At 36.0% G+C, this 24665-nt stretch overlaps 1 protein-coding gene and 1 long non-coding RNA gene across 12 annotated transcripts in view; both read left to right on the top strand.

Moving 5' to 3' along the window:
- LOC129948586 (rho GTPase-activating protein 21) overlaps positions 1–7355 on the top strand; it is a 48706-nt gene extending 41351 nt beyond the window's left edge. For 5 of the 6 annotated variants that reach the window (XM_056059699.1, XM_056059702.1, XM_056059701.1 and 2 more), the window contains 12 exons: positions 1737–2219; positions 2288–2514; positions 2580–2681; positions 2753–2942; positions 3013–3130; positions 3674–3772; positions 3842–4168; positions 4241–4612; positions 4669–5211; positions 5269–5514; positions 5581–5749; positions 5816–7355. In XM_056059699.1, coding sequence (XP_055915674.1) covers positions 1737–2219; positions 2288–2514; positions 2580–2681; positions 2753–2942; positions 3013–3130; positions 3674–3772; positions 3842–4168; positions 4241–4612; positions 4669–5211; positions 5269–5514; positions 5581–5749; positions 5816–6624 — 3685 coding nt within the window. In that variant the 3' untranslated portion in view covers positions 6625–7355. The remainder of the gene's footprint in view (positions 1–1736; positions 2220–2287; positions 2515–2579; positions 2682–2752; positions 2943–3012; positions 3131–3673; positions 3773–3841; positions 4169–4240; positions 4613–4668; positions 5212–5268; positions 5515–5580; positions 5750–5815) is intronic. The other variant, XM_056059703.1, reaches the window with a different exon arrangement.
- Positions 7356–11748: 4393 nt separating this feature from the next.
- LOC129944404 (uncharacterized) lies at positions 11749–19839 on the top strand. Of its 6 annotated transcripts, none has more exons than XR_008781427.1 (10): positions 11749–12564; positions 12624–12777; positions 12844–12923; positions 12981–13051; positions 13174–13327; positions 13395–13486; positions 17652–18910; positions 19032–19360; positions 19416–19548; positions 19611–19839. It is a non-coding gene; the product is annotated as an uncharacterized LOC129944404 (long non-coding RNA). The 6 variants fall into 6 exon arrangements; XR_008781426.1 differs by having other exon boundaries at positions 12981–13092; XR_008781423.1 differs by lacking the exon at positions 12981–13051 and having other exon boundaries at positions 11752–12564; positions 17652–17856; positions 17904–18910; positions 19611–19834.
- The last annotated feature ends 4826 nt before the right edge of the window (positions 19840–24665 follow it).

Raw genomic sequence — 24665 nt, 5'->3', positions numbered from 1 at the left:
TTGGTCGTTTCAGATTCAACTTTAACACTTAGATTAGAGTCTTTCCCAATATTTAGAATTTGTATTGAATGTTGGACGAACCGTAGTCAGAGTTTAAGTTAAGCCAAGCAAATTCCTCATAAGCAGTTATAACTATGTTCAATATATTATTGATTATCATTTTTGAACACATCGTTATAGCTGACACTCTTTGTATTTTTGGTAGATCTTAGAAAAATTGGCATGACGGTCCTTATGCACTTTCCTTTCAAGAACAAAAAAAAATATTAAATTCAAAGACCAAATTGACGTTTTATTATTATTATTTTCTAAGCTTTTCATGTCAACCAAACCCAATTGACTTTTTTTTATTATATTCTTACTTTTCCTTTCTTAAAGCCGTAAGCTTTTCAGGTCAAAATTTATTGAAATTTCTGGGAACTTTAGTCATATTGAATGAAAACCGTTAAATAAGGAAAGTTACAATCATATTCTTATTTTGATGTATGTATTTAGTGAACTTAAGTCCAAATCGTCTTTATCGATTTAACCCCTGATAATGAATTGGTTGTTTTTCAAACAAAAATTTGGCCACTGTTAATTTTACTGACTGTTAAATTCAATTCTTTAGGGCTTTTTTAGTTGCAATCCTATTCTTTTTGGAGAGAAAAGAAGAGACAAAATCAAGTTCAGAGAATTATAATACTTATGTTATCTACTTATGCGATCCAAGTAGAGTAGATGAGCTTATGTATAACCTTGTTTAAGAAAAAGCCATTCTTAAAGTTTACAAAATGTCTATATTTCCTTTAGTCCGCAAAATCTTTTGAAAAAATTGTAATCTTTTATAGTCTTCTAATATTTATTGACCGCTACTGTTCCCATAATAAGAATATTACTTACAAAAATAAAAGTACATTTATTTCGCACACAATGCGTGTGTGTGTCTGTTTTGATTGCGCTTCTTTTTTTATTTGATTTTGAGACATTCATGTCATTGCATTATATTATGTGTGATTGATACAACAATGGAAGTGCGATGATGGCATTCCATTTCAACTACAATGATGAACGCATTACATTGCTTTTTGCTACTCCACTGTAATCATATTCAACCCGAACCAAGCCAAACCAATCCATCCACGTCTGATGTAAGCCAACTATTCCATAGAATAAAATTAAAATTAGACAAAAACATATTTTTTATAAATCAGTTTTGCAATATTTGCTCTATCCAATGTTGCTTCTTATATTTTTTTGAATTTTTATTAATATGACAATTCAAATCAAAATTAATTAAAAATATTTGTGCGTACACAAAATTGATCCGTTTTTGGTAAAACAAACCAAAACAATGATTCCACCACATTCAATCATATCGGCTCAACGAATCATCAAATAATAATATATTCGTTGTCGTCATCATCTTTTGTGTCTCTCGAAAAGCTATGTCCAGAGACTCTACGATGATGATGGGGCCAGTCACATTATGTGACAACGGCAACGGGTGTCGTTGTTAGTGTCGAAACTTATTCGTCACAGACCGCACCTTGAGGGATCACACTCATTAGAAGATATATAGTCTTGGGATACAGAAAACTAATGGAACTTTAGGGAAGATGGTTAAAATGACTGCATTTAGTGCGGTCTTTGATTGCTTTTGTAGTCCTTGCTGTTCGCCTTGCAGCAGGCAGGTCTTATTGTGTATACCTATCATATTAAAAACTAACAATATTTGTTTTGTTTTTTTCTTGTAGCTCTAAAGCTCCACCTATTCTATCAGTATTACCGAGAACTGCTGCAGACAATGACCTAATGATCCGGCTGCGAGAAAGTATCAAGCAGAAGGAAGAATTTCTCAAGTCACCCCTGCCGCATACACAGCCGAATTTTTTCCATTCCCAACAGCCAATGACGATGTCAGCTCGCGGTCAAGTGGCGGCAAAAATATCTGCCAAACAACCAATAACTAGAGATCTCCTGCCGGCCAGTTGTGATATGCAAAATTTCTATGCGAAAAATCTACCACCGAATTTGGCCGATAGCATGAGAACGACCAGCAGCAATAATCATGGTGATATTATGAAAACAACGATAATGCGCTATCGAAATATGTCCAGTACTGGTAGCAGCGGGAGCATGAGTGGTGCAAGCAGCAGTAGTAGTACAATGAAAGACAAGTTCCACAAAGAATTGGAATATCTGGAATCCCTACCTGAAATGGGTGTGACCAATCAAGTGTAATTTTAAACTAAAAAAATCTATCAATGTGCTTTTATTCTTATTGTGATTTTAATTATCGTTAAAGGTTTGAAAGGAAGTTGGTTTCAACAAGAGCGAAAGGAGGATTCGATCCATTCAAGCCATTGACGATCAATACATGCCTGGACGGTAGTACTATTAGTGTGCTAAATAAGCCGGTCCTTTACGATTCGGTGCAACAATGTGTGGTAGATGGACAGCAGAGTAGTAAAATGGAAGTCTATAAGGCGAATGTGGCATCTGCTGGAATGGATGATTACCATGTGCCAAATAGTGCGTTCTTATAAATTATCTTATTATTAACTTTAATTTAAACGCTCGTTTCATTTTTTTCTTAGAATACTCTTCTTCTTCGAAAATTGTGGAAGTTAACCATCGTACAGAATCGAAGCAGTCATTGACTGATATAGCAGAAGCTGGCGACATGCCAAGCATACCAGGTAATAAAATTAATAATAGTTTAATGATTAATTGATTGATTTAAATAAAACCAAAAATCTCTTATTTATAGCTTCTTCAGAGGTAATAAGGCGATATAAGCCAATAAATGTTGATGATAATAAACCGATGCGTAGGATATCATATTTGCGGGCCACCAAAAACGAAAACGAATACAACACAGATGTGACGACAACAACAGCAAGTGAAGTTTCAGATGCCGAAAGTAAACGCACATCGATAAATAGTGAAATACGCGATAGGTATGTTTTTTATAAATTTTGTATCTATTGATAAATATTATGCTTATTTTATAATCTTTTCTTTTTGAAGCATTCACATAGAGAATGTTCCTGAAATAAATGGAAAACTGGAAACAAAAGATGTGGCAACTGAAGTGGAAGTTTTTGAAACCGAAATGGAAGTCAAATCGTCGTGCATCTATGGAAAGGTAAGAAATAATTAGAAAACCCAACAATTCAATTGTGCCTTTTTCGTCAAAAACGTTGACAGCTCCTTTCTGACCGGGAACTTTTTAAATTTACTTTCGTTTTTTATTTAACAATTATCATTGCCTATTTGTCTTGTAATTTCATTTGCCTGAGGCATTTTTGCTTAAGCTTTCTTCAGTGCAGTTTCAGTAAAACTCAGTGTTTAAATCGAACTAATAACTAGTTCAACTTGTCATATTAAGATGCATTTTTATCCCCAGTTTGGTTTTCGTCATAAAAGGGAAACAGTTTTAAACTAAGTATCATAGTTATAAAATTCAAACTCAGCTCTAGGAATTTTCATTTTTTCAGTTCTTGGTTTTATATAAAATAAAGTAATTTTCGAGAACGAATAATTATAGCATTAACAATATTTTTTTTCTTGAAACAATGCTATAATATCGTAAACCATGTAAAGATAGACATACACCCTGGTGTCGAGCAAAAAGACTTAAAAATAAATAAACATTTAACACAATATGTAATTTTTGTTTTTCCCTCAGCGAATGTCAGAATACCGGTCCTGGAGACAGGTTAAAATCGAAATCAAAGGTGATATCCTAAAAATATACTCAGGTCGCAGTTCTAAATCGGAAACAAATGTAAGTTATCGCTTAGCAAATAGAATTTCTAGCTTGAATAATGACAACAACAATTAATTTGTATTTTAGGTGATAGAACTTGATGTTAGACAATTTAACATCGTCGACGAATCGGCTGATAAGAAAAAATATGTATTCCGCCTGCAATCTAAGCCTCGAGTACAAAACAATCTAACAACTTCTTCTTCATCATCATCATCAGCATCGGTACCAGCATCAGGAAATACCGATTTGCTATATGATGAATCCCAAGAAAAACTATCCTCCTCTTCTTCTTCGACAGCGGCAAATAATTCCGAACACACAGAAATTGTGTTCAAAACAAAAAGTGCTACGGAGATGAAACGCATTTTCAATTTACTCCAAGAAAAGTGTAATCTGAATAATAGCGATACCGTAAGTTTAATTGTTTATTCAACAAACACTCAAAGTTCAGAATAAATTTGTATTGTTTATTTATTTCGTCAGGATCTCAAAGAAAAGCAATTAGCTGAGCCGCAAAAAACTGCAGCTACAACATCAATGCCAACAATAACGTACTGTGATGATAACGTACAACAAACGCAACCACAACAACAACAACAAGAGTATTCACCTCAAAGTTCAACTTCTCGCGGTGGTGATATCGAAATTGAATCGATATCTCCCGTAATGAAATCAAGAAAATCCCAACACAAGAACCTTCCCGATAAGGATTTAGGTTCGCCAAAGGCGAAAAACTGGAAGGATTTACTCTTTCGACGGAACCATGGCACTAGTGCTGATATTTCACCATCAACCCTGTCGTCGAGTTCCAAAACAACTGGTTCTATTGGAGTGCCTCTAAGAACGTGTCCAATGGTATATTTTGTTAAAACTCTTTTTGTTTGTAATCCAGTTTTGCAAATAAATTTTAGTCTAAGAGCAACGAATACGTCCCACTTATCGTAGATGTCTGCACAAACATTGTCGAGACGAAGGGTCTAAGCGTAATCGGAATTTACAGAATACCAGGCAACAAAGCTGCCATTTCCGAGCTTAAGGATCAAGTGAATAAAACTGATTTCTCATGGGATCGTTGCAACACCGACGTTAGGTGGGAAGATGTGAATGTTGTATCGAGTCTGTTGAAATTGTTCATTCGAAGTCTGCCCGATGCATTGCTGCCAAGTAATTTTTACAACCACTTCATCGAAGCTGATAAAAAAATAGGTTTACTTCGATTGCGCGAGTTGAAAGATTTGTTACGATCGCTGCCACGTAATTCCTATGAAACAATGAAGCATTTGATTAGACATTTAAGTCGTGTAAGTAAGAATTGTCACATAAATCTGATGGAGCCGAAGAATTTGGCCATTATCTTTGGCCCATCGATAATACGAACTCCCAATGAAACACTAGAAATCGCAGTCAAGGATATGAAACATCAGTGTAGAATCGTTGAGCTTTTGCTGACGCAGGTAAGAATGGAAATGCTTTTGAAATCGAAGACGTTTATCTGTTTTAATTTGTTTCAGTATGACTACTTTTTTGAGGATGGTGAACTACCAGAGATCGAAGCTAATGTAGCCAGTATAACTTCCTCGTCGACGTCATCGTCACATCAGGATCAAACAAGCCTCCTGCTGGATAATGTTTCAAAAATCGAACGTCTCAACGACCGAGAATCCCTTACTTCTCGGCTTATTCCTCATCTCCGGCGGCGAACACATTCAAAACGAAGTGCCGTCAGCTCTGACACGTACTCGGGTGAAAGTGTTTTGGTAAGGAGAACTATAGATGCGAGTGAATTTATTGATATCGGGATTAAATTGCGTGTCCAATTACAGTCTCTGGAATATGTCAACAAGAAGACATCAGATTCTCCGCCTGCTGCAAGCACACCCACCTCCAAGGAACAGCAGTCAATTGAGAATGTCAGCAAAGAGCGTATTGGTGTGGACAATATTTCAATTTTGACAGATGAGGAATCCAGCAACAGTCGCATTAGTGATAGTGGTGAGCTAGAAAACGAAGAAAATCACTTAAAGGGGGTGTTGCTTATGATTTGATGTTCAATTTCAGGTTCAATGTCGTTGACAACAATCACCGACACATTGGATTCAAAACTTCGAAATCTTCGCAGTGGCTCTGAGTCGAATGATGAAAACGGTAGTCCGAACCGCCAACGCGACAACTTTGCACGACGGCACCTTTGCGGCCAGCCATTGATTTTACACGAGAACATTCCCTATGCGGATGAGTCGCCCGAACGACATCATCACAACGAAATGACAAATTTTAAGACTTTCGCCTCGCGAAATAGCGCCATTGTGCGTGATTTTCCCAAAAACATTCGTTTTTCTTCTGTTTACGAAGCAGCATGTTCGGATGACTCTGAAGGTTCCACCACCAGTGACCCCAAAGAGGCGTTGATCATTTCGTCGCCGTCGTTTTTTCTCGAGCGCTACAAGAAACGACGTGATCACCGGCTCTTTCGTTCTGCCTCCTTCAATTGCCGAAACTACTCGAACCGTAGCGCAGCAGGAGGAGGAGGAGTCGGCGGTGGTGGTGGAGGAGGAGGAGGTGGAGGAGGCGGTGGCGGCACCGTAGGTTGCAATAATTCCGCACTAACTAAAGATGAAAAGACTGATATGAATTTGACGAAAAAGCGACAAATCCAGAATAAACAGAATCGCTCCATAAAGCGACGGCATACGGTGGGTGGACCGCACGACTATACCGCAACCACAGTGGTAAGGCGAGCTGCTGTCCCTCCATCGCAGCTGGCTTCTGGTGCAGTTGTAGTGCCTTCAAATGGCAGTGGCAATAATGTTGCCGATCATGTTTTAGAAGTAGGAATTCGAATAAAGAATGTAAATAGAAGATACTGATGTTAAAGGCGAAGCACATACAAAAAAGCAGCTAATTTATATATATATATATTTTTTATTCATGGATAAACAAACAGATCAGAAGTAAAATACATGAAGCAACAATTTTATATTTCTATACGCAAAATAAATAAGATCGCAGCACGCATAATTAATTTTTTTACAATATTTTTCAATAATTAATATCTGCATGCAAAAAGAAAAAACACAAATAATTACAATATTATAATTCATACATTACAAACAAAATATTATGAAACCACACAAAACAACTGAGTAGATGCGCATGAATGTTTAAATGAGAATAGTATTTATATAAACATATATATTTGTATTTTAATATTAAATTGTGTTTAATTGAATAATGTAGTATTCAATGCTGTAGCACAAGTTTGCGATATATAATGCTTTTATTATATATATGTCTCTTTATACATAGCTATATTTTTTTAAATGTTTTTGTTTTACATATATTTTTATTTTTATTTGATTTTATTATTATTATTTTATTAATTGTATTATTCTAAATATATATAAATATATATATAATATTAATATTGATTATATATTAAATATACAATGTTGCATGTGAGATAAAATAAAAAAAAAATAAATGAGGTTTAAAATTATGTAACAAAAATATTTTGTATTAAAATTTAAAATAAAAAGTGTTTAGGAAAGATAAAACAAATATACAGGCATGTAGAGAAGTAAATATTAAATAAGAAAAAATAATAAATATACGAAACAATGCGACATTTTATGAAAATGCTGTTTTTATTACTATTTCCTATTGGGATTTTTTTTTCATATCTGTTTTTGTTTCTTACTTTGCTGAGATATTTTTCAAAATTCTTTGAAGAAAAAAATGGTCAAAAGACCAGTTGAGAGCACAGAAATTAAAGACTTGGAATTCACTTTGTAATGTGTTATCTAAAAACTGAATCCGGTATAACTCTTGTTTATGGGGGTATTCTGGTCTAGAGACATGAATTTTAGGTAATTTTGAAGTGCTGTAGAAAAAAGCAAGCAACAATTTTACCATCAATTTTTTTATATATTATTTATTCACATTAGAAGCATACAAAAAAAATCAAAATTCCGTTAGTTATCAGCTGATGTAGTGGTGCGTCTCAAAAATTCTCCTAGAACTGCCTAAAGAAAAAAAAAATTACCACTTTTTTGAACATTCTTCGATTTGTTAAAAATAGTAAAAATTAAAATTTGGGGATGGCCGTAGTTCCGGACGTAGACAAGTTCCTAAAGAAGACTTAAAATTTCAAGTAAATCGGTTTGGCAGAATCTGAGAAATCGTGGGTATTAGATTCAAAAAGACAGTTCTGAGAAAAACGCGTTTAAAGTACTCCATTATGTCTTTTGTTCGATTAGTTGCAGCCCAACCGATTTCGATGACTGCTCAGCAAAATACTTTTTTCTCCGAAAATAATTTGAATTTGGGAAAATCCTCTCGTAGACATATTCTTAAATAGTTAAACTATGAAAATATGAAAACAAAAAAAAAACATTTTTTTTTATTTCTAGACCAGAATACCCCCTTAAACATTTATTGTTTTCATTCAATAAGGACAATTTTTAACTAAAAAAGACTAAAGCATTCAAAACGAAAAGTTTAAATTAAAATGCATCGTATAACATCTTTTACAAAAATCTTTATTCAAACGGATTATAGAATCCAATGAATACGCAATGAGTGAGTCAAAAGTCAATTTTGCAATTACTACCAAATTATTGAAAAACACAAAAAAGCAAAATCTCCGAGTACGGGTAGCAATATTGGAACCAGCCATTTAAAGTTTATTATAAAGTAAAGTTAATTGAAAAGCTTTGCAAAACGTTGATCAAGCAAGATTATAGAATCGATGTTTAAAATCAGTCAATTGAGATTCAAAAATGTCAGCAAAGAGCGCTTTGATGTGGTAAATATTAAAATTTCAGCATCACAAATAAAGCAGTTAAGCAGGCAGCTTTAAGTATTATAATATAATAAATAAATTGTTTGGAGCAACAGCCCGTTGAGAACTATACCAAGTGACTTACAACTCTCAACCATTCCTATGTGCGAGCACTGCTGTCACTGATGGAGGGGACCTTCAGTTCTAAGCCGAATAGGAACGGCTAATTTGAGAAAGCACTTTTCATGACAAGAATTACTTTTGGGAAATTGTCAATCTACGCTGCGACACCTAGTGGCTATGGTGTCATCAGCTCGTGCACATTGTAACGAATCAGCCTTTGTATATTCTGCACATTTGTCTCAAAGCTTTGGTTTAAGCATTCCACATTCTTGATGTGCGGTTAAAAAAAGGATCCCCATACTTGACAGTACGTCCAAAATGGAGCTCTAAGGTAAGCTAATGAGTATTCCTGGAGGTGAGAGGATAATGGCTGAATAATCATTCTATAAAAGGTGATAGGTGACCGAGTATTGAAAGTTGATTAGTTTTCTCGATGCAAGTTCCGCTTATGGGTAGCGGCATCAGGGGTGAGTTATGACAGGAGACAGCATCGAGTTTTTAAAGTATTTCTTTCTATACGGTTCTTGTGCAATGCTGTTGAAATTGGAATTTAATGGGCTTATCATTCGCTTTCGTTGAAGTTCCACATCCGGAGGACAAAGATGTTAAGGACTATTCACATGAGAACAAGCAATGACCGGCGGATCGAAATCTTGTCAAAAAGAGTTTACAAAACTGTATTAGTTCAACAAAAATATTCGCTAAAAAAGAGAATTTTGGGGGCGACTTTCCATTACCGCAGCACGAATTTCCTTCTGATTTTTTTTTTACAGTTAGGTAGGGGTCTCAATAGAACATGTTTTAAATATTAGGGCGAGGAAACAACTTTAAGTCATAAAAAAAAATATTTTCTTTTTCGGACTTAACCCTACTTTTTTGTATTGCATTTTTTGAGCCTAAAACAAGTTTTTTTTTAATTGATAGCACGGCGTACTAAGAGCTAGGTCACTATAGGATATGGGGTGGGTGCGAGTTTGGGTATATGCAAAGTACTTTTCCATTTGAGCACTAAAATAAAAGAAATTACCAAGAAAAAAAAACAAGTATGGCAACACTGAACAAAAGACAGGGAAGAAATGTCAAAATCAACCATTTTTGAGTGTTTTGTATGGAAAAAAGTGAACTTTAAAAATTAATTAAAAATAGAAATAAATGTTTCCTCGCTCTAAAATTGCTATAGTTATTATATATTTGCACATATCTATCGAATAAAAAAAACCGCGAGTCGAAATTCGTGCTGCGGTAATGGAAAGTTGAGCCGAATTTTGCTGTTCTTATTAATGAAGAAAATTAAAAAATGACGTCATGCGCACCCACTTAATGAATACCAAAGGTAATGAATACCGAAGGTAAAAATGTTTCTTTAATAACAAAATTTGTGGAAAATATTAAAGTCCCAAAGAAAAGTTTGTTATAACGCTACGGTTCGGCAGCTTACTTCAGGGATCAATGAAAGTTACTTTTTTACGGGTCATGTTGCCGTTTGTTCTACAAAAAAAAACAATACAAACATAAATAAAACAATTAATTAAATAAATATCAAATTGTTCATTATTACCATGGGACTTCTACGTTCGTGATGAGGAACTTCATGATCTCAAAGCTAGGCCATGAATATTTATTTTGGAGTGCCTGTGATCGACTCGGAATGTTGTTCTCTTCTTTGTAATATGTTGCGAGGCAAGAGGAGGTGTGGAGGTGGGTGAAGTGGAAGGGTAGGATAAGGATGAGGTAGGAAAAAGAGATAGGAAGAGTTGGAATAGGTTAGGTGGGATTGTTGAGATCCGGGGGACGCGGCCTGCTTGCGGTGCACGGCGTCAGCTCGTCGGACGGGGGGGGATCTTGCCCCCGAAACTCAACCTCGCCTGCAGACAAAAACATATATCAGGCCAAGGAATGAGGAAAAGGAAGGAAACACATACGGACGGACTATTGGCACATCAGGGCACTGCGGATGTTAGTGCAGTGAGGCCATTACCCACCCTACCTTTAGGTATCCGCGGCCAGTGTTGGATACCCCCGAGATTGTGGTCGACGATCGGGTTCAGGTCATCCTAGGTCCATGTCCACTCCGCTACCCTCGACACCCCTGAAAAAAAAGACTCAAACACTCATCGTTTCGCTTGGGCGAAACATAAAAAAACTTTTCTTTTCTATTTCCGGCGTTTCTGTCGGAAGTTTAATTTAAACAAAATAAATTCACAAAATAAATTAACAAAAAAAATTAACATCAAAAAAAACAAGAAAAAAAACTGGTAACAAAAAAGTCAGGTTGGTAGTCCTAAGTCTTTATTTGCTTCTACCTTTACGTAGAAGAACCCTTTGTGGTATTTTCGTTTTTGTTAAGCGGATACGATTATCGGCGCCCTAATTCCTTACCCCTAAAGAGCTCTGTGGAGGTATCTTTTAGGACCCTATACAACAAAAAAATTATGGGACCGAACACGAAATTAACACCAACCTTTTTTTTTCACACCTCACAATAAAAAAAAAGATACAAAAAAGATTATGGAATTAAACAAAAAAAAATTAACTTCCACGCCGATGAATTACTTAAAGAATTAATTTGTTAAATTTCAAAAAAAAAAACTTAAATATAGGACAATCACAAACACAAAAAGATCCACCGGTTAGGTACGAAGAAATATATGATATATATGTTGTGGGCCAAATTTACTTTCTTTATAGTTCCATGATTTATAAATTGATTGTTTTGTTTTCTTCTCAATTTGGTTCCCGTATAAATTTCCTTTTCTTTCAAGTTTTCTTTTTTTTTAAATTTCCTTTAATTTCAGATTTTTCTTCATTGGTTTTTTTTTCAGTTTTTAAATTTTATTTTATTTCAACTTTGTATTCTAAAATTTTTTCTTTGAATTTTATTTAATTTCAAATTTTTTCTGTTTTTGAATTTTATTAAATTTCAAAAATTTTGTGTTTTTTTTTTTTTTTTGGCGGCGGCCCCGCTCTCCATAATTTAATTCGGGCCGCCGGGAATCAAACTATTATATAAAAAAAATAATCCTCAGTAAATTCCTATTCTTCGCTAAATTAACAGACTCACCACCTTTTCTTGTTGTTTGCTGGGTTTCTTTATCCAAAATTGTTGGCACCAATTAACATTCCACTTATTACACTTTCTTAAATATCTTTTCTTTCCTATAAAGAATTAATTTTTATACATATTCGCGTTAAAAACAAATTAATTAAAAAAACTAACTATTTTAGAATCTGGTGGTCCAACTGTTTCTTTTTTAATATTTGAATTTAATTCTACCACTATCACTCACTTTTTAATCCACTGTGTGGTAGATGGCCAAATGAGGGAGGGCTGAAATTATCATCCCACAAACACCGGCAAAAAAAAATATTCGGATGATGTATTCTATCTCTAACAGGAACACATCATCCGATCCACCTATCCATACATATACCCCCAACCAACATCATCACACTCAAATAGTGGGAAACCACGTAGGTATTAGAACACTTCCAACAGAATAGGGGTATCAGTGTCCCAAGAACTAAGGGTGTGTTCCACGGTCGAAATCGGAGAGACCTGTAACACCGAACCACATGAAACCAGAACATTTAAAAAAAATCCATACACATAATAACAAAGTAACCACAAAACGTATGAATACGAACCACCTAACCACTGCCAGGACATGCATTAACCGAAAACTAAACACGGAAATAAAACAAAGTTTCATTCACATGCAACTTAACCATTCAACCAACTTAAACGACAATACACCAAACCCAGATCTCTTCCGGAACGCACCCATTGCTTTTCCATGGAATTTCTTTCCACTGAGTTATGGAGAGTTTCCATGGAGAGCAACAATGAGGCAAGTGACAGCTACATAACAAAATAAACAACATCCAACGAGTCAACAACTTTTGGGTAAGTATGAAATTTATTTGTTTCTTATTTAACTATTCTTTTTTATTTTACTACCTTAGGATGCGGTTAATGGAAGGCATCCACAACAAAATTTGCTGTTTATTGAGATATACTCTCAATAAAAAGCAAAAAACAAGGATTCTGGATGCCTGGGAAATGGAATGGGATTCGGATGAAGGCAAGGAACTAGAGGTAAAAGGGATGCTGAGATGGGTGAGTGTTTGAAATACTACACAAATAGTTTTATTGGATTTTATTTGTTTGCTTTTCCTTTCCTAGATTAATGGAGCTTTTGGATAATTGTGGGGAAAAACCCACGATTTAGGCCGGGCAAACTTTAGTACCACCATTAAGTAGAGGTTAGTATTAATTTTATAAAATTAAGTCGGCTTCCATTTTGTTTTTTCTTTCTATAGTTATTTTTCCATACCTTGGGAAGGTCAATGACCCTAACGATAACCAGCGTAGGTTGCCGACCTACCTCAACGTTAGTCAAAGGCAAAAAGAATTACTTTTTATTTATAATTAGTAATTATTCAACTAGACACCTGAAATTACACATATATACATAACTATCTACACATTTAACAATAAGCATTCCTTTTTCAGGATTTTGTTGAAACCCCTATCTGCTGGAGCGTCTGGTGTACCAAAGTTAAGGATGCTGGGAGGTACACTTCTAGATATGTGGATCGGAGGTGCTCGTCAGAGATTTGCGAGAAAAAACCGAGCTAGTACCTATGTCCTCTATTAAGCCTAAAGTGTATACAAAAAAACTATCTATATTTAATTGGGAGTACCTACTAATTTGAATGTGTTCTGTTTTTCAGGAATCCTGCTATGCAACGAATCAACCATCTCTATCCGCCACCGCTAATACCTCCAACGTCTAAGCGACCCTACACCATTTAATTAGTTATTGGTAAGTGATAGGAATATTTTTTTTTTATATAGCTTTATTTTAAGTAGTTAAGTTATAGATACGATTAAAAAAGTATATATTAATAACTAAATAACTATATAAATAAATGAATAAATAAATAATTTAGGGATTTTGTAAATATCACAGATCGTAGTTTTCAATCATTGCGGATAGTATTTAAGTTAGAAAAAGTAGTTAATTTAGTATCACAAGTTTTAAAAGATAAGTTACTTAAGCTAAAATAAAAAAGAAAATATAAATATCACAGATGAAGAAAATTTAAAGCTATCAGTCTTAGTAGGATTAATAATGTTAGTGAAATTATCACAGATGGGATGGTTAAACCATTTTATCACAGAAGAAGGAAATTTTAAAGGCTATTAGTCGTAGTAAAATTAAAAACATGAGTAAAAATATCACAGATGGGAGGGTTGAACCATTTTATCACAGATAAAGAAAAATTTAAAAGCTATTAGTCTTAGTAAAATTAATAAAATAAGTAAAAATATCACAGATGGGATGGTTGAACTATTTTATCACAAACGTTTAATAAAATAAGTTAAAATCCTAATAAATAAATAAGAACATTTAACATTAAGTAACATTTAGAACATAAGGCATGCAATGAATATAATAAATACATATATACTTAAAATATCCGTGTTTGTTAAACAGTTCCAGGTACTTTTGGTTTTTGTTATTGGTTGTTTCGGTTTTTTTTCTTTTTCGAACTGTTGCTAAATAAATATAATAAGTTATACTCACGGATAATTTAATACATTAACAAATAACAAACAGAAACGATACGAATAGCAACAATGATAACTAAGAAAAACGATTTGTATTTAAAACAAACGAAAAAACGTGTTTTTGGAAGCATTCTACTTATTGTTTTAAATCTTTTGCGTGATATATTCCAAGTCTTTTTCCGCTTAAGTTTTCTAACTCATACATTTGATTTCCTATTCGTTTAATGACGCGGCATTTAATATACTTGGGTGAGAGTTTCGCTGATAAACCTTTCGCAGAATCGCTCATCACAAAATTTTTCCGATACACCTCTTGTCCGGGTGAAAATTGAACGTTTTTAGTACGGACATTATAAATTTTTGAGGATTTATCGTTGGCTTTGATTATATTTTCGCGAATTTGATTTCGTATGCACTGCAATCGACCTTGTCGGGGAAGAGTTAACAGCTCGCTATCGTCCAGCGCATGCAACTTCTTGGCAAGTTCATAACTGCTACCGTGCGTCATCATGTTAGTGCCGAATAATGCATAATACGGTGACACGCCGGTAGAGCTATGAACCGCGCTTCTTAACGCACACGCGATGTCGCTAAGGTGCGTATCCCAATACCTTTGATCGTCTTTTAGGTACGATCGAATAGCAGCCAACAAGGAGCGGTTCACCCTCTCCGACGCGTTCGATTGCGGTGCATAGTGAGCGGTTTTAAAATGCCTTATACCGTATTTAGCCATCATCGATTCGAATTCCTTGGATACAAATTGTTTTCCGTTGTCGGAATGGATGATATTTGGTACTCCAAACATATTAAAGACGTCTTCTTTTAAAAATTTAATGACGCTTGAAGTACTTGCTTTTCGTAACGCTTTCAACAACACAAATTTGGACAAATGATCTAATACAACAAACACGTATACATTTCCTAATTTTGACCTTGGATATGGTCCTAAAAAGTCAATGTATATTTTTTCAAACGGACGATTACTACAATATGAAGTAACAATAGGAGGACGGGATACTTGATTCGACGCTTTACTTTGTTTACACACACTACAATTGGAGACGTATTCACGAACATGCACGGTCATATTAGGCCAGTAGAAATAATTTCTAAGTTTAGCTAGAGTTTTTGCTATGCCGCCGTGTGCGGATTTAGGAGGATCATGAACTTTCTTTATAATTTCCTCGGTTAAACCTGATGGTACCCAAAGGAGCCAAGAATGTTCCCACATTTCTTCTTCGCCTAATTTTTTAAAAACTTTTTTATAAACATATCCGTCTTCGTATTTTAAGTCGGGAAGCTCGTCTTTATGGTTGTAGACCGTCTCGATGAGGTCTAAATATTCATCGGAAAGGAATTCCGCTGACTTCAAGTCAATCAACGGGGCAACGTCCTCGATAGTCAGAGAGTCCACATGTACCCGAGAAAGAGTATCCGGTACTACGTGTTGACTTCCTTTACGGTGCTGTATGTCGAAGGTATAGGACTGTAAAGAAAGACTCCACCTGGCAAGCTTGCCACTAAGGTCCTTCATGCTCATCAGCCATTTAAGGCTGGAATGGTCCGTTATGATTGTAAAGTCCATTCCCTCGACATACGGCCTGAACTTCTTCACAGCCATCACCGCGGCCATACACTCCTTCTCGGTGACACTGTAGTTTCTCTGACTTTTATTAAATTTTTGAGAGAAAAACGCGATCGGTACCTCCTCTCCTTCCTCGTCCAACTGAACCAGTACAGCACCGATCCCGGCGTCAGAAGCATCACATTGGATGTAAAATCTTTTTGTGAACTCCGGGCGCGAAAGAACCGGCGCTGAGATCAACGCTTTCTTCAGGTTCTCGAATGCCATCAGCGCTTCATCCGTCATGAAGAACTTCTCGCTTCTCTTCTTCAACAGGTCAGTCAAAGGAGCAGTCAAAGTTGAAAAGTCCTTTATGAACTTCCGATACCAGCCTGCCATTCCAAGCAGCCTACGGATCTGCCTAGGGGTTTTCGGGATCGGGAAATCCACGATCGCCTCTACTTTCGCCGGATCCGTTTTAAATTTCCCACCACCAACTATGAAGCCCAAGTATTTTAACTCTTTGAAGCAAAACCTTGATTTCTTCATGTTGATGGTGAGATTGGCTTTACGTAAGCATTCGGCTACTTCGCTTAGCAGGCTGATATGGGTATCAAAATCCGGTGCCATGATAAGCAAGTCATCGAGGTACACAAAAACGCGCTCCCTAAGTCGTGCAGGAATTACCTTGTCCATCAACTGGCTCAACCGTTGAGCTGCATTGCACAACCCAAACGGCATCACAGTGAACTGGTACAAGGGTCTTCCCGGTACCGCAAAGGCAGTCTTTTCTCTACTCTGTTTCTCCAGCGGAATTTGCCAAAAGGCCTCTTTAAGATCGATGCTACTCATATAAATCGCATCGGGAAATCGGCTGGTGAGTCCTTCAATGTGAGGAAGAGGGTTGGCATTTTTCTTCGTCAGTGCGTTCACCTTACGGGAATCCAAACAGAGTCGGTTTTTGCCGGGTTTCCGTAAGAGTACCACTGGCGAACACCACGGGCTTTCACTCTCCTCAATCACACCGAGCCTCAGCATCCGATCCAACTCATCGTACAACAATGTTTGTATCGCTGGAGAGACAGGGTAGTGACGCTGTTTCACAGGGAGAGCATCTCCTGTATCGATGACATGCTCCATCATGGTAGTCTTTCCAAGACCATCGCGCTCGAAACTTAAAAATTTATTTTTGACGGCATCCAGCCTGGCCTGTTGATCCGAGGTTAACTGGTGAGCATTTGGAGAATCTGATTGTTCGTCAACAGAGATACTACTTATAATTCCCGGAGCTAACTGGAACACTCTCCAAAAGTCAACTCCAAGATAGATCTCCTGATCCAAGCTGGGAACGAGAAAGAAGGTCAAAATCTCTTCTTTATCCTTATACGTGACTCTAATGGAAATTTTGCCCACAATTGATTGTCTTTTTCCGTCAGCGGTCCTAACTCCTGAACTGAAAGGTGTAATAGGACAACCAAGTTGTTCAATCAACTGTTTGCAGTTTTTCCCTAATATGCTTACACTAGCACCGCTGTCTAGTAAGCCTAAAAAGTCTCTCGAACCTATTTTAATTTTGGCATAAGGCCGAGGATCGGATTCTAAATTTAAAATCGTGGAAGATATCTTCTTTGTTGTATCTTTACGGGCCTTGTATCTCGCCCTTGCTTTTAAAACATTTTTGGAAGGTGTGCTTATTGCACTGTTAAAAATTCTTGCCCGAGCTTTCTCGTATTCCTGAAGACGGACATGTAACGGTTTGATTTTGTATAAATTTCTTTCATTTACTTCTTTTATAATTTCTCCTTTTTCTTCTCGCTTTAAAATTTGTATTTTTATCTCACCCTCTTGCAAGAGAGGGGTTTCCATCACTCCATCAGCGGAGGTGGAATTTTTTAAATCTATTGGGGGTTCTGATTTGGATTGGCACGCGATTCCCCCGTACCCTTCGCGTCCCGTGACCGGTTTCCCTGATTGCATCGTGGGCAACGTGGAGTTATTACGCCTTCTAGACCACACTTGTAGCAAAAAACGTTTCGCACATCAGACTCACAATCAAAGTAAGTATGGCCCTGCACTCTGCAGTTCCAACATTCTAATTTTGTAGTGTCCGCGTATTTGCGAGGCGAAATTTTTGGTCGAGCCGTACCAAACTGATAAGCAGCAAGCTGTTCATCAGTCGGTTGGTACTCCTCTTCCAATTCCAGTGCGTTAACCGGATATTTGCCTGGTGGTTTAGCAAAGGTTTTTGGCAATTCCTTCCTCGGGAATGTCACTTCCGCATCCTTGCACGCTGTCCTCAGCTGATCCGAGGTAAAGATGGCCTGTGGATAAACTAATTTCCCTATTCTTTCATTGAGGTTTCTTTTCAGGATTCGCACCATCTCTACATCCGGTATTGGGACCCTTAATTGGAATTTCATCCTGTTTATTGCCATGAAGAAATCTTCACTACTCTCCCAGGAATGCTGCTTGCGATCCATGATGTCTCGGATTATCTCGAAGTCCGAGCGAGTATTCCTATACTGACGCAGCAAGGCATCCTTCAAAGCTAGCCAGTCATGACGGTAATTTGTCCGCTGAAACTGCCAGTACCACTCGGTAGCATTTCCTGAGAGAAGTAAATGAAAATCTCTTAACACTTCGCCCCAGGAACATCTATGCTTGTTCCGCTGGATCTCAACCCGAAGAACGAAATCCTCAGCGGTCATAGTCGTTGGTTGGCCATCAAACTTCAAACCCCATCTATCCAATCTTATTGGACCCTGGGGTCTCGGATGCTGAGTTGGACCATAGTACTCCGGTTGGTAGCCGTATGGGTTAGGAGTTCGCACAGGGTAAGAGTTGGCATAAGGATCTGACGGGATTTCCTCATACCCAGCGGGAAGATTACCCCTATCTTGATGTCTTCTCGTCGAGTCGGGTATTCGGCGACTCGGATGAGTAACCGGTACAAAAGCGCTTCCACCTGGATCAACTGGAGGATACTGCTGCACTGGTGGCTGGGTCGCCGGCACGGGTCTAGACATCTGATCGGTAGACGAACGATTCGTTGGCCCTATGTTTAAATTCCTAAGGAATTCACCAAGTTGATTTTGGATCTCACTCTTTAAGGTATTGGTCATTTCCCTTTGCATTACTTGGCGGGTAGTAGACAAACCCTCTACCATTGCCAAGTTAATATAAGCTTTTATGTCTTCTGGTAGTAATCTTTTTTCTTTTACTTTTGTTACAGAAGGAGGTGGTCTTTGAGCTAGGCTCTCTAAGATGTCCCTAGAACTACCTGAGCCAACTGCCTGGACTGATACTGGCCTATTACTAGTATCAGGTACAAAACCTGTCGCTGGTCGCACAGTATCGTTCATCGACCCGATACTTTCCCTACTATGCACATTCTCCTCTCTCATCCCACTAAGTTGACTAAACGGGGGAGGAGAAACTGAATCGACCGTGCTATAGGTTTCATCGCGAGCCAGAGGAATACTAGCCCTAGCTGGTTGGTTGGATTCAGCTCGGATTTGCCTATCAGAAATAAGAGGAGAATACATCATCTGCTGTCTAGAGGTATGGTCTAACCCTTGACTTGCCGACCGGGTTAACCTTGGTTGATTTATTTCAGCATTCCTTATAAGGCGGTTTATGCGCTCTTCCTCTTCTTTACTGGAGTAAGCCATCTTTTATTTGTTCAACACTCAATAAAGAAAATAGAAATACGAAAACAACAAAACAAAAGTGGTGAGTTTGCCAAAAAAGTAAGTACTTTATCTAAGAAACTGAATTTCTTCACTAATACTAAAAAAATTCCTCTATTTAGAAAAACACCTATTGGTATTTGCAACCTAAATGTTTACAACTAATCTTACGAAAACGAAAATGTCAAAAAAAATAAATGAATAATGTAACGATGAAACAAAAATGTAAACTTAACGTAACTAAATAAGAAAAAATGAAAAAGATAAATTGAAAAAACTAAATTAAGAAAAATAATGTAATCAAACAAAAAAAAACGAAATGTAAACTTATCGAAAACTGTATAGAAAAAATAAATAAATAAGAAAAAAAACTGTAAACTTGAACTAACAAAACCTACTATTTTGTAACAAAAAGATATATAAATAACAAAAAAGTTTAATAAATAACTACAAAAAAATAATAAATAACTAAAGAAATTTTTAATAAATAACGAAAACGAGTAAATAAATAATGTAAACGAAAAAAAGAAAAGAAAATGATTGTAAATAAATAACTAATTTCTCAAAACCTGTACTTAAACTTACCAAAAAAATGTAACTATATAACTGTAAATAAATAAGTAAATTACTCACGAAAATTACTAAGAAAGATTAGAAAAAAAATAATAATAATAATAGAAAAATGAAAAACAAAAAAAACAATAGATAACCTCTTAACAAATGTAATTCTAAAAAAACTATTTTAGAAAACTTTGTAAAGTTATCTTTAAATTTTTATATCTTATCGATAAAATTAAATTAGTCTTCTATAATGAAAACAAATCAACTCTATAAAGTAAGAAAAACTATCGAAAACAAAAAAAAATATCAAGAAAAATATAAAATTTCAATAATTTTGTAATAAATAACAAAAAAAAATAACGAAAAATCAAACCAAAAAAATTCTGTAACAAATAACACACAAAAAAATTAACGAAAAATCAAATCAAAAAAATCAGAATAACTTTGAAAAATGTACCAAAAAAATAAATCAAAGAAAAATATGTAATAAACGTAAGAATATTAAACAAAAAGATTTAAGCAATTTCAACATTTACAGAAGAAAAGGTAATTTCGGTTTTCCAAAAACATACGGGGTGTTTCAGGTAGCTTATGAGCGACATGGTACGACCTTACTGACGACATCGCTGCAAAAAAAAGACATCAGACGGACCGATTAAACTTCCCCTGATGTGACCATAATAGGATAGGAAAACTACTAAGAACACAAACAATTTACATTACAAAGTTTTTTCCCTACCGTTCCCGCGATCCTAGACAGTCTCAAGGGACTTTGCTAGAAGACATGAAACGGTAGAATCAAACTCACACAAATTTTGGAACGATGATGTCGGACTACACGTCTCGTACATTCAATCGTCCAAGTAGAAAATGACGAAACTAGGAAAAGAAAATTGAAAAATTAGAAAGAAAGAAAAGAAAAAAAAGTTAGGATGGGAATAGGTAAAAGACAAAACAAAAAAATGCACTGACTGACCTTACTCAAGCTTTCGCAAAGGAACGTCGCGATACACCTAGGTTCGCCTGTGGACTTCCTGGTGCAGACATGCGCCCTTTGCAAAAACTCCAGTAATTTCAGAAAAAACATTACATTCATTAACCGCGGTCACTGTGAATTTTCAAACACTCGTCGCGATACGACTAGGTACGCCTGTGGCCTTCCTGACGCAGACATACGAGGTTTAAAAATCCACAGCAAGTTTGGTTAGGACAATACAACATAAAAAAAACTGAAACTAGTACAACATAAACTAATTCGCCAAAAAAAATGTTCCAACTGGGTTGGAACACCCTTTAATGACGTTGGGCGCCATTTTGTTGCGAGGCAAGAGGAGGTGTGGAGGTGGGTGAAGTGGAAGGGTAGGATAAGGATGAGGTAGGAAAAAGAGATAGGAAGAGTTGGAATAGGTTAGGTGGGATTGTTGAGATCCGGGGGACGCGGCCTGCTTGCGGTGCACGGCGTCAGCTCGTCGGACGGGGGGGGATCTTGCCCCCGAAACTCAACCTCGCCTGCAGACAAAAACATATATCAGGCCAAGGAATGAGGAAAAGGAAGGAAACACATACGGACGGACTATTGGCACATCAGGGCACTGCGGATGTTAGTGCAGTGAGGCCATTACCCACCCTACCTTTAGGTATCCGCGGCCAGTGTTGGATACCCCCGAGATTGTGGTCGACGATCGGGTTCAGGTCATCCTAGGTCCATGTCCACTCCGCTACCCTCGACACCCCTGAAAAAAAAGACTCAAACACTCATCGTTTCGCTTGGGCGAAACATAAAAAAACTTTTCTTTTCTATTTCCGGCGTTTCTGTCGGAAGTTTAATTTAAACAAAATAAATTCACAAAATAAATTAACAAAAAAAATTAACATCAAAAAAAACAAGAAAAAAAACTGGTAACAAAAAAGTCAGGTTGGTAGTCCTAAGTCTTTATTTGCTTCTACCTTTACGTAGAAGAACCCTTTGTGGTATTTTCGTTTTTGTTAAGCGGATACGATTATCGGCGCCCTAATTCCTTACCCCTAAAGAGCTCTGTGGAGGTATCTTTTAGGACCCTATACAACAAAAAAATTATGGGACCGAACACGAAATTAACACCAACCTTTTTTTTTCACACCTCACAATAAAAAAAAAGATACAAAAAAGATTATGGAATTAAACAAAAAAAAATTAACTTCCACGCCGATGAATTACTTAAAGAATTAATTTGTTAAATTTCAAAAAAAAAAACTTAAATATAGGACAATCACAAACACAAAAAGATCCACCGGTTAGGTACGAAGAAATATATGATATATATGTTGTGGGCCAAATTTACTTTCTTTATAGTTCCATGATTTATAAATTGATTGTTTTGTTTTCTTCTCAATTTGGTTCCCGTATAAATTTCCTTTTCTTTCAAGTTTTCTTTTTTTTTAAATTTCCTTTAATTTCAGATTTTTCTTCATTGGTTTTTTTTTCAGTTTTTAAATTTTATTTTATTTCAACTTTGTATTCTAAAATTTTTTCTTTGAATTTTATTTAATTTCAAATTTTTTCTGTTTTTGAATTTTATTAAATTTCAAAAATTTTGTGTTTTTTTTTTTTTTTGGCGGCGGCCCCGCTCTCCATAATTTAATTCGGGCCGCCGGGAATCAAACTATTATATAAAAAAAATAATCCTCAGTAAATTCCTATTCTTCGCTAAATTAACAGACTCACCACCTTTTCTTGTTGTTTGCTGGGTTTCTTTATCCAAAATTGTTGGCACCAATTAACATTCCACTTATTACACTTTCTTAAATATCTTTTCTTTCCTATAAAGAATTAATTTTTATACATATTCGCGTTAAAAACAAATTAATTAAAAAAACTAACTATTTTAGAATCTGGTGGTCCAACTGTTTCTTTTTTAATATTTGAATTTAATTCTACCACTATCACTCACTTTTTAATCCACTGTGTGGTAGATGGCCAAATGAGGGAGGGCTGAAATTATCATCCCACAAACACCGGCAAAAAAAAATATTCGGATGATGTATTCTATCTCTAACAGGAACACATCATCCGATCCACCTATCCATACATATACCCCCAACCAACATCATCACACTCAAATAGTGGGAAACCACGTAGGTATTAGAACACTTCCAACAGAATAGGGGTATCAGTGTCCCAAGAACTAAGGGTGTGTTCCACGGTCGAAATCGGAGAGACCTGTAACACCGAACCACATGAAACCAGAACATTTAAAAAAAATCCATACACATAATAACAAAGTAACCACAAAACGTATGAATACGAACCACCTAACCACTGCCAGGACATGCATTAACCGAAAACTAAACACGGAAATAAAACAAAGTTTCATTCACATGCAACTTAACCATTCAACCAACTTAAACGACAATACACCAAACCCAGATCTCTTCCGGAACGCACCCATTGCTTTTCCATGGAATTTCTTTCCACTGAGTTATGGAGAGTTTCCATGGAGAGCAACAATGAGGCAAGTGACAGCTACATAACAAAATAAACAACATCCAACGAGTCAACAACTTTTGGGTAAGTATGAAATTTATTTGTTTCTTATTTAACTATTCTTTTTTATTTTACTACCTTAGGATGCGGTTAATGGAAGGCATCCACAACAAATATTTTAAAACCGTATCCCGGAGATTTTTCCACCGTTCCTTGCAAATTTTCACTCAAATCAAAATCAAAAAACAAACTTTAATACTGAATGAATACATTTTATAAAATATGTTTATATAACCGACGGTATTTAAAATTAAAGCAATATTCTGCCATCCTTTTTTTTTACCTATCTAAATAGGAAAGATCGGCTTTGTTGTACAATGATGGATCTGCTTCCAAAATTATTCTTACATCATATCATCATGTTCCCAGAATTATTTACATTATTTCAATCTTTGTAACTCTTAAACATTTATATAAGTGTTGATTGAATATAATTTTTCTTTTTATCCATGTTTGTTTCAGCCATGACCAATTAAGCCTAGTACATACTTGTGAACCATCTCGTGAACCCATACAAATTTCAGTTTTTGGTTCACCCGTGAACTTGCTCGTGAAGCTGAGTGGAGAACAAAGTGGAGAGTTTTCGTTCACGGGCAATTCACGTGCAAAATGTACGGGAACTGTTGGTGAAGCTTTGACATTTGGTTTGTTCATGTTCACAACGTGTACTCACAAGTGTGTACCAGTGAGCAATGTCAAAAGTTCACTTTCTCCACTGGCGAACGTTCACTTCACGAGGAAGTATGTACTAGGCTTTACCAAGTAAACATAAACAAGAAAGTTTTTGAGGTTATTCGCGAGAAAAAATTCATTCGTTCCAGTGTGGATGGTATGTGGAACGCGAATAGAGTTTGACAGTTCGTAACAATCACGTTGCAATTTAAACATATTAAATGTTTTAAAACCCATTTGTTTTTTATTCGCCGGTTGTTGGTCGCTCGCATCTGAATACTCCTTTAATCTAGAATAAAAAGTTGAGAATACTGCCGCCGATGAAACAATTTGATGGATTAGAAGTAGAAGACATATCAATCATGGTTCAATCAGCCGTTAAGTGTCCAAAAATTAACAATAATACAAAATAATAAAAACA

The sequence above is a fragment of the Eupeodes corollae genome, chromosome 2 (assembly GCF_945859685.1).
Source record: "Eupeodes corollae chromosome 2, idEupCoro1.1, whole genome shotgun sequence".
NCBI lineage: Eukaryota > Metazoa > Arthropoda > Insecta > Diptera > Syrphidae > Eupeodes > Eupeodes corollae.
Note: the sequence above shows the minus strand (reverse complement) of the source record. Positions and strands in the feature narration are given on the sequence as shown.